Source organism: Eptatretus burgeri, chromosome 8 (assembly GCF_056783735.1).
Source record: "Eptatretus burgeri isolate ZD-2024b chromosome 8, Ebu_testis_v1, whole genome shotgun sequence".
In the NCBI taxonomy this organism is placed as follows: domain Eukaryota; kingdom Metazoa; phylum Chordata; class Myxini; order Myxiniformes; family Myxinidae; genus Eptatretus; species Eptatretus burgeri.
In genome coordinates, this window is record NC_140968.1 from 25,515,413 (window position 1) to 25,526,276 (window position 10,864).

At 40.7% G+C, this 10,864-nt stretch overlaps 1 protein-coding gene across 1 annotated transcript in view; it reads left to right on the plus strand.

Annotated features, from left to right (window-relative positions):
* LOC147021354 (regulation of nuclear pre-mRNA domain-containing protein 1B-like) overlaps window positions 1–5,302 on the plus strand; it is an 85,665-nt gene extending 80,363 nt beyond the window's left edge. The window contains exons 6-7 of the mRNA XM_085891225.1: window position 1; window positions 3,107–5,302. The exon at window position 1 is cut by the window's left edge and continues 175 nt beyond it. Coding sequence (XP_085747351.1) covers window position 1; window positions 3,107–3,256 — 151 coding nt within the window. The 3' untranslated portion in view covers window positions 3,257–5,302. The remainder of the gene's footprint in view (window positions 2–3,106) is intronic.
* Window positions 5,303–10,864: the final 5,562 nt, after the last annotated feature.

Consider the following 10,864-nt stretch of genomic DNA (forward strand, 5'->3'; position numbering starts at 1 on the left):
GGTAAGGCTAACGACCGTGAAAGTCCATGGTCTGTACTGCACGAACTGCATTGCACTTTCAGACTTGTGTTATTAGAGAGAAGTTATTGCCTTTATACGTTTGGAGCTTGCATATTCTGGCACGTCATTATTAAGACTTCCATTGATAGCCTAATGTGCCCCCACTTTTTTTCTTTTTGTGTGTTTCTGAATATAATTTACACTGACTTGTATTATTTACATAGATTCACTTTATTACCTTCGCCACCGAAGATTGGCGGAGCTTGTTTTCATCCCTGCCTATTTGTCTGTCTTTCTGTGAGCAGGATATCTTGAAGTTGTGTACAGATTCAGACGAAATTTGGTGAACAGGTTGGGTGTGTGACAAGGATGAATTGATGAGATTTTCATGATGATCTGGATCTGGAGACGAGAATTTTAAAGTGATTCTTCAACATTGAGAGATGGGGCCAAAAACTATATACAGTCAACCCCCGCTTCATCGCGGTTCACCTATCGCGCCCCCGGTTCATCGCGGGTTTTCCCTTGGAACGTAACAAATTTTTTTCTATGGATTCCCCCGGTACATCGCGGTAATAATATATAAAATATAAATTATTTAAGCAATAAATTATAACGCGTGGTGCTCGACCAGTCACACAACGCACGAGACAGTTTCGCTTGTGAACTACGAATATTTTCTACGTTTTTTTTCTCCAAGCCCCACGATGCCGCCCAAATGCCCTGCACCTTCTAAGGCTTCTGACAAGGAACTGAAGCACCAGAGGAAGGTCCTGGGACGCTCCAGGAGAAGGTTAAGGTAAAGGTGCTTGATATATGCCAAATTGGCTGAGCTCCAGATACAGATCCGGCCGATCATTGGGATACAAAATGTCAACTGTTTACCCTGGCAGAGGTATGTGCTCTTCCGAGTGCCGTTGTAGTTACCTTTGCCACTGAAGCTGGCAAAGGTTTTGTTTTCACCTCTGTTTGTTACTTGGCAAAACTCTTGTTTTTTGCCAAGTATGTTGATCGGTTTGGTTCGTTTGTTTCCTGTGAAAATCGAAGATTTTTCAAGTATATTGTTTGGTTGCGTGCGTTATTCTGTTTGTTTGTCTTTGTTAATTGCAAAATCAAAGATTTTTGAAGTATATTGGTCAGTCGATTTTTGTTATTCTGTCTGTCTATCCGTCAATCGCCTTCAGGCCAGAATTTTATATCGATCTTCACCAGGTTGTGGAGGTAGTCTCAACTGAGAAGCCTATTAATTTTGAGGTCAAAGGTCATATTAAGATCAGATTTCTAAAATCGTCATTTTTATCCGATTGACTTGAAAATTAAACAGCAATTGTATAGTGCATTACTGAATTGTGAACAACTATTTTTGATATCAAAAGGTCAACTCAAGGTCAAACTTCCAAAATCATCAAATTTCATCTGAAAATCCTCAATTTTCATCCAATTGACTTGAAACTTGAAGAGGATTTATATTTCAGGTCATTGAATTCAATGAGCCAATTATTTTTGAGGTCAACATCGACCAAAAGGTCAACATAGGCCCAAGGTCATCAACTATGGTGGTATTTCTAAAATCCTCAATTTTCATCTCATTGACTTGAAAGTTGAAGAGGATTTGCATATTACGTCACTGAATTTAACCACCAATTATTTTTGAGGTCAACATAGGTCAAAAGGACAACATAGGCCGAATTTCTAAAATTTTCAATTTTCATCCGATTCACTTGCAATTTGAAGAGGAGTTGCATATTCGGTCATTGAATTCAACCACCAATTATTTTTGAGGTCAAATTTGCTTCATGGATTTTGCAAGTGTCGTGCTCTGCACGACGTCGTCTTCTTTGTTAATTGCCGGAAGACTTCAGATTTCGGCAATTGTGTTGGTCGGTTGTGTGTGTCATTCTGTCTGTCTGTCTGTCTGTCTGTCTGTTTGTTTGTGTGTTTGTTTATCCTGTAGCAGCCACACCGTTTCAGCGATCATGACTAAACTGGGTACAGACGTCGGCCATGGTCCAACTTAGACACTTGTCTTTTTTGGTGAATCTAGGTCAAAGTCAAGGTCACCGAAAAACCGAAATTCTTATTTTCGCAATAATGTCTGCTAAAATGGTCGTATCGACTTCAAACCAAATCCAAAATGTGCATCTTCCAATTCTGCATCCAACCATATGTCTCATTGGGGTGTCGCACTAACACCCTTCTGAGCGGTCGGGGGTAAAATGTCAGGATGGTCAGGTCAAAACTTTCAAATTGCGATAAAAACGCCATTTCAAGTCCGATTGACTTCCAAGTTATGATCATGACCAAACTAAGTGCTATAACTCATTAAACAGGAGCACTATCGACTTATAAGAACCAAATTGATTTCCAGGTTTTTGTTTTTTCAGAGATCATGGAGATATGACAAAGTTATTCCTGCAATTCCTTGCTCAACGAGCAATTTCATTTGTTTGTTTGTTTGTCAATCACCTCCAGGTCACAATTTTAAACCGATCTTCACAAAACTTTACCAAGTTGGCGAGTTAATCTCAACTGAGAAGCCAATTGATTTTGAGGTCAAAGGTCAAGGATCATCTTGAGGTCAAATTTCTAAAATCGTCATTTTTCATCCAGTTTTGTTGTCCAGGAATCGAACCCCCCCACCCTCTTCCCGTTGGCCCTTGGTTTCCACGGTTGTGGTTGTAACTATCGTGGAATTTTCCACGAACCTAACCCCTATGATGAGGGTTTATTGTACAGCACGATATCTGAAAAAGGTATGGACGGATTGGTGAAGATCTGGATTTGCATGCAAGAACTTTTTAATTTCACCTCCACCACTGAAGCTCGTCTTATTTTATATCGTACCCTGGGGTAAATCTTTCCACCCTCTGGGACAAGGAAGCGCTCCAAGCTTGGGGGGGTGGGGGAGACATGCGTCCAGGGTAGGAATACGTGGCTTATAAATGGCACACATGACGAGGACATTAGGAGATGGCATATTTATACATTAGGTAATTAGATTTGACTGCCATATCATCAAGATGTTTGATCTTACACTGAAATATGTTATTTTCAGTTGCTATTTTTGCATAATCTTGATATTTTATTTTAATCTCACTGCATGCAGGAATGCAAGCAGAAGCTGTCCAATGTCACACAGGTGCGAAAGGAACTACGGGTGCACATGCAGAATCTCACCAACCCACCTCACATTCCCAAACACACTCAGAACCTTGCTCCACTACCTTCACCAGGCGATCTCTTCTCCAAAGACTGAACTTTTATCACTTTTTATGATAGTGTTGTCCTGTACAGAGTCCACATCATCAATCTTGATCTCTTTTAGGTTCTTTCTGTGTTTCACTTGAGTACCATCATTTTCTCAACTACTGCTTTGAACAGTTCACATCTCTTGGTAAATATAACAGGTAAACAGTTCTTCTCCTTTGGTATGCAGTACAAGGCTGTGGGATTGCATCATTGGCCAGGGTGCAGCTGTGCTGGTGACGCAGTGCCCCTTGTAGGTTAGTGCAGGAATTTGTAATTTGATCATGTGTCAGCAACAGCTCACTTTCTCTTTGAGAAAGACACCATGGGATATTTCAACGTCCACCAACTAATGCCGGCAGACGGGACACCCGTTTAATGTCCATCCAAGACACAGCACACATATTGATGAATCGTTCTGCCCCCTAAACACTGAGATGACAGTTTATAGCTTGGCCGGGATTTGAACCCAGGCTAGACAGCTTAGGGGCGATTGTGCTTTCCTCGAGGCCATCCTGTAAGCCCAGGTAACATGTTCACACACATACTTTTCCTGAGTGCTTTTATCTTTACATTTTATTTCTCACTTTTCCTCCTTTGTTTCATTTTCTGTATGTTGTTTAGGTCTGGTTACCCTCAAGGTAGATTACTATTTTTTTTTTTAACTTAATTGTGCTATTTATAGCTTGTTAGTTTGTGAAAACTTTCTCAATTTGACTTCCACAATGCAATGTGTCTCGCTCTTAAATTTGGATTTGTTTTAAAGTTGTGAAACGAATTGTTGTTTTGGTTTTTCTGATGTTGGTCACAGACATTTTTCAAATGTCCATCGATGGCTGAAATATCAGGAACGAGTCAGCGTTGTTTTAGTGTGTGCGTGTGCGCAGGACTTTTTTTGTTTTTACTGTGACTGCTCACACTCAAAAGGTTTGGCCTTTAAATACATTTGTGTCGGTTAAGGTTTGCATGTTTACTCTGATACCGTTATTTTCCTGATCTTTATTGCTGTACATAGCTTGTCGGACAAGAAATCGATTTACAAAGTATTGAACAAAGTGGTGAATTGAGCATTGCTTTGGTTATTTGCTGAGCAAATGTAGCTAAAATTAGTATTGTACTGAAGTCTTGATGTTTTGTTGTGCCTTCGGTAAGGCCCAAAAAAAAAAATGTTGGGTTTCCGGTAACATGCTGCTCAATGAATGGGGTAGGTAGGTAGGGAGTTTTTTTTAATTTTTTTGACGTGTTTAAATGGAAGCAGGACAGTATTTTCAGATTCTACATCTTTCCAAGCAGTATGTGTATGTTTATAGTTGAAAAGATATAGAATCATGAACTTTAACATGTCCATTGTGAGATACAAAATTATGGGTAAAACAGTATTGTGTACATGAGTTCGAGGATTAAATGACACCAATTTAGTATATCTGCAAGGTTTCCTTTAAACATTGAAGCTGGTATCAGCAGTGATAAAGACAGCATATCATTAACATGGCTCAACAGGACATATGAAGGAATGAAGAATACTAATCTCCCAGTCATCATCCCTAATAATCTTGTATATTCAGACATTAGACCCTTTCTCGTGGACAAAAATCCTAGATTACACCTTTTGGGGGCATCCCCAAAGTACATACTCTTCAAAATACGAAATTTTAACCCACCCTCCACACACTACTAATGTACTTTCAATTTAATCCGCATATAAATCTGGCAACATAGGAATTGTTATACTCTCCTCTTCTCCCCCTCCACTCTTCCCCTCCCCTTCATCTCCTCCCTCCCTTCTCTCTCCCCTCCCACCTCTCTTTCCCCTCACCTCTCCACTTCCCCTGCTCTCCCTCCTCTCCTCCCACCCCCTTCCTCTCCTGTATTCCTGTCAGCAAAGCAACAGGTGGCATTTGCTGGTACAAAATGAAATGTGTATTCTGTTTGCAAGATATAAACAGGCCCCTCCCCCAACAAAGTACAGTACCATATATTAAAGGCACACACAAACTGAGATAATGATAAGATCTTGCAATTTACTTACTTTGTTACAAAACTGGCTTAAAATAATTTTTTTTAAAAATTGAAAGTTATTTTAAGCCAGCTTTGACCCACGTTCACAATAAGCTTCTTCCTCTTATTCATCTTCTTCACAACATACCTTTTAGTTTGTTGTTTTTTGGTGGTAGTCATTTTTCACTAGACATAAGTATGTCAAATGCAGACCTCATGGGTCTGACATCCTGTGCGTCTTGTTGACCATATTGGCATTTTAAATGAAAAAACAAAAACAAACACCAAATGTCTGCATGGCAGCCATGACTTCCTTCAAAGTCGGGAATGTCTTTCCAGCGTCCATTTTCTGACTTTGAACAAGACACCATCGATCTGTCTCAGGTGGGTTGTACAATATTTTTTAAATGTCGATAAAACTTTCTGACCCCTTAACTGAAATAAAGAGCTGCTGATTTCCTCTGTTGAGACCACAGTGGTCATCAGTGGCACATAGTAATGACATGTACAGCGGACATAAAATGATCATCGCAAAAAAAAATTCTGGTCGGCAGGAATTATTGGGCCAGGTCAGGTTACCGGAAAGTCAACATTTGTTTTTGGTTTTTTTTGGGCCGAAGTACCTGCTTACCTACAACTGACGTTTTAGTGCAAATATTCTTCCATTCAAGGAATAAACAATTTTAATTCATTTTCTGCCTTTTCTTTCTTTATATCCAGTCAAGCCTGCCTTATCAGCCACCTCTTGAAAACGGTCACTTGCTATTAGTGGCCACTTAAAATCCCCACCCCCCAAATGAAGAATACCCTTCACATATTGGCCACCTGTTCAACACCGTCATGACTATTTAAATTACCTTATTTGGCCCGATCGATACTGTAAACAATGGTCATTATTTAATGAGGGCCAGAAAATATGAATCATTATAATCACGGAGTATGGTAGGACTGTACTTCATATGTCTGTATCTATGTATGGGATGGGGGAAAAAAAACGGCTGCCCCATCAAATGTGCACCAAATTATATGCTTATAAACGACTGTACTATAGAGTGAAGCCATGAGTCTTTGAAAGCCATATCTTTTATTCTCGAACATTTTCATAGCCAACAAGAATGAAAAAGACACCAGAATACATCACTAAAGTAGTAAATCAAGAGATCGCAAAAACACAAATTGTTCATCCACAAAATTGTTGATAAATATCCAGTTGAGCACAATAACGGAAGGAAGCGACATTGTCTCGGATATTGCACCTGTACTATAACAACAAAAAAATTGAATGAATTTAAACTTGAACAGCACTCTGCGACGTCGACAGATATGCCTCCGCCCAAGTTATTACATCACTATAATACTTGTACCAAGTATAATTGAAATCCCTTTAGCTGTTCTCAAATATCACATTTTTACCTAACATGATCTTTGACCTCTTGACCCCATAATCCAATCGGTTTATGTATCCATACTTGTACTTACATTAATTAATGGGGGTCGAAAAGATTGTGGTTTTGGATGGGGGAAGATAAGAGGTGGTGGTGAGCAGCTGTTTTGAAGACCCTTCAGCCGTTCTTAGGTTTTTCTTACCGCGATAACTTATCACGGACTCTGAACTTTGACTTCTTAATACAGTCATCTAATCTGTTCATCTTTGCATTGGACTGTATACTTATACCAAGTTTGGTCAAAATCCCATCACTGGTTCACAAGTTAGTGCGGTAACATTTTTACCAAACATGACCTTTTGACCCCAAAGTCGAATCTGTTCATCTTTACATCATTAAACATACTTATACCAAGTTTGATTTCGATCCCTTCATCTGTTCTTAAGTTATCGCAGCCACAAAAAAATTATCATGGCTGCATGACCAACTTGAAAACATAATGCCTCCAGTGACTTCGTCAGTGAAGGCATAAACAAAACAAAAAATTCAAAAAGAACCCAGATTCAGAGAATGAAATAGTTCTGGCTGCTCGACCATGCATCCAATCAGGTTGGAATAAAACTTGTATCCCCCATGACTACTTGATAATTGTGAAGTTTCAGATCGATTGATGAAGCAGTTCAAGAGAAAGATTTTTATTTTTTTTCAAGATTTTTGTTCAACATGACTGCCAGACAATGTGACAATTATTATTTGTGAACAACCTGGTATACCCAAGGCTTGGGGAACATGTGTTAAGTTTCCTCTCTCTGTCAAGCAGTTCTGGAGAGATTTTTTTTTAAGGTTTATGCTTCAAAAAATCATAGCTGCCAGACTATGTAACCTATCACGTTAACATTTTGACCATATATTCCCTAAGGCTATCAGATCATTTGTGTGGAGTTTCGGCTTGATCTTGTAAGCCGTTCTGGAGAAGAAGATTTTGAAGGTTATAATTTTCAATCCAATATCCTGCCAAATCATGTGATCTATGACATCATAAATTTACATTCTGCCTCGAATTGGGTAGGGATCAGGTTTGTGATGTTTCGTGTTAAACGGATAAGGTGCGTTTTTCGATCCTCGTGGAGGATCTCTAAGTCTTACTCATGTTGTTGTTCTTGTGGACTTTTTTGTTTCACTGCCTACAGTTTTCATCGAAACTTCCTGAAACTTGGCGTATATATGTAAAAATACCCTGCGCAGACAGTAACGATCTCCGATTTTGAAAATTCCTCCTAGAAAAAAAGTTATGACGTCAAAATATCTCCGCTAATGGAAATCGCCTAAAAAAATTATCTCCGAAACTTGGCAAGCTTTTTAAATTCTGTTTGTGGGAATCGAACAGGGCATTAGCAGAGATGAATTACCGCACATATGATGCATCACTATGACGTCATATCAATTTTTATGACGTCATTCCTATTTTTTGACATTTTTTGTTTTTGTTTCATTTGTTTCACAGCCTACAGCTTTCATCGAAACTTCCTGAAACTTGGCATATATATGTAAAAATACCCTGCGCAGACAGTAACCATCTCTGATTTTGAAAATTCCTCCTAGAAAAATAAGTTATGACGTCAAAATATCTCCGCTAATGGAAATCGCCTAAAAAAATTATCTCAAACTAGGCAAGCTTTTTGAATTCTGTTTGCGGGAATCGAGCAGGGCATTAGCAGAGATGAATTACCGCACGTATTATACATCACGATGACGTCGTATCAATTTATATGACGTAATTCCTATTTTTTGTTTCACAACCCAGAGTTTTCATCGGATCTTCGTGAAACTTGCCATGTATATGCAGAAAGCCCACTCGCATGCAGTAACCATCTCCGATTTTGGAAATTCTTCCAAGAAAAAAAATTGACGTCATAATATCGCCGCTAATGGAAATCGCCTATACCATTATCTCCAAAACTAGACAAGCTGTTTTAATTTTGTTTGTGGGAATCAAGCCGGGCATTAGCACAGATAATTTATCGCAAACCTGATACATCACAATGACGTCATATTCGTTTTTATGACGTCATCATTAAGAGGACGAGGATCTTAGCTCATTCGAGCTTGTTCTATCCATTATGGCTGCCAAGCCACTTAACTTGTGACATCATTTTCACACTATATGCAGCAATGGTGTGAGATATTTGTGAAGTTTCACGTCGATCGGTGAAGCGGTTCAAAAGAACATTTTAAATATTTTCCTTCAATCCAATATGGCTGCCAAACCGTGTGACATCAATTATTCATGAACACCCTGGTATCCCCAAAGCTTGGGGCCCTTGATCTGTCAAGCTGTTCTGGAGAATATTTTTAATGGTTTTATGGTAAATTCAAGATGGCTGCCAAACCATGTGACCTATGCTATCAAAGGGAGGGAACTTTTTGATCCTCATGGATAGGCAGTCATACCTTTTAAAGTGTTGCCTCGAGTTGTTCAACCGTTTAGGAGATTTATTTTTCAGGTTTTTTTTTAATGGTTGCCAAATCACATGACTGATGATGTCATCTTTTTTTTTTCTGTTGACCAATTTATCCCAAGATAACCCTCAAAAATGTTCATACTGATTGGCTAAAGCATTCCACATGTCACATTTTGGCTGGGATACCACTTCAATGATGTCATTGTTAACAGCACTTTTTTTTTGTATACCTTGTCGAGGCTCGTGTGAGAGCTAACACACAACGCACAGCAAGGGGGGGGCATGAGACAAGAGGGGCGGGAGCGGGAAGGACAAAACAGTGGGCAACAGAGACATTATGAGATCTGTGGAAGGAAGAGGGATGGGACGGGGAACATGGGGAATACAAGATGGACATTACAGGGACTTTAAGGAAGGAAAGCAGGGAATTTGAAGGAGGTGGGCTTGTGGGTGGATTATTGGAGGTAGAAAAGATCGAGGATTTGGATGGGGGATGATAAGAGGTGGTGGTGAACAGCTGTTTTGAAGGCCTGGAGGGAAGCATGGGATTGAATAGAGTGAGGGAGTTTATTCCAAAGGTGGGGAAAAAAGAGGAATGAAAGGGTGAAGGTGAGCAGTGATTCGTGATTTTGATAGTTTTACCAGAAGGGGGTTGTTGGCGGACCTTGAGCGCCCTGCGGAAATGTGGGGACAAATCTCAGAGAGAGCAGGGGGGCGAGGCTGGAGAGGAGACTAGAAGACAAAGACCACCGACCAGCCTGCGGTGATTGAGTGAGAGGCCCAAAGACTCGGCCTCATTGCGGGAGATGCCAATGATCTGAAATGCCTTTGTTTCCACAGCGTGAAGCCGAGAAAGGGGGCCAGAGGGGAGAACAGTACTCCATCAGCCTGTGTACAAAAGCTTTGTAAGTGGTCAGGAGCTCAGGTGGGCCAAGGAAGGACTTTGCACGGCGGAGGATTCCCAGTCGGCGACTGGCTTTGGAGGCGAGGTTTGAAATGTGGCTTTCTCAGGAAAGGTCATGGCAGATAGACCGAGAAGCTTGAAAGAAAGGACTTCTTCCAGAGGATTCTTGAGAAACTGGATGGGTGGGGGGGGGGGGGTTCTAAACGGTCCTTTTGGAGAGACAGAGTGAGAGTGTGAGATTTGTCTGGATTGAAAGGCATGTTCCACGTGTTGGACCAGTTTGTGATTTTATCCAGATCTGCAGTGAGCGAGGAAGCTGCTGCTTGCCGGTCTGAGGGATGACCGATGGTACGGCAGAGGGTAGAGTCATCAGCGAAGAGATATAGAGGATTTTCCAGAGTCGGAGAGATCGTTGATGAAAACCAGAAAAAGAACAGGGCCCAGAACGCTACCTTGAGGAACTCCAGCCTGGACAGGAAGAGGGGATGAAAGAACTCCATTTAGGGCCACACGTTGACTGCGACAGGAGAGGAAGTCTGCGAGCCATGCGTGGAGATGGCCTTTGGATACCATAGGAAGAGAGTTTGGTGAGCAGGGCAGGGTGCCAGACTGTGTTTAAAGCACGTGATATATCCAGGGATACAGCTTGGATTTCCTGTCTGGCATTGAGGACCTTCATCCATTGTTGGGAGAGCAGAAACAGCATATCCAGGGTAGACTGACCTCGTCTGAAACCAAATTGATGATCGGAAATCAAGCCATTGGTGAAGAGGAAGGATTTAGTGTCTGAAGCGATGATGGATTCCATAACCTTGCTGATGATTGGGAGAAGGCTGATTGGTCTGTAGTTGCAGGGATCTGTTTTTGCA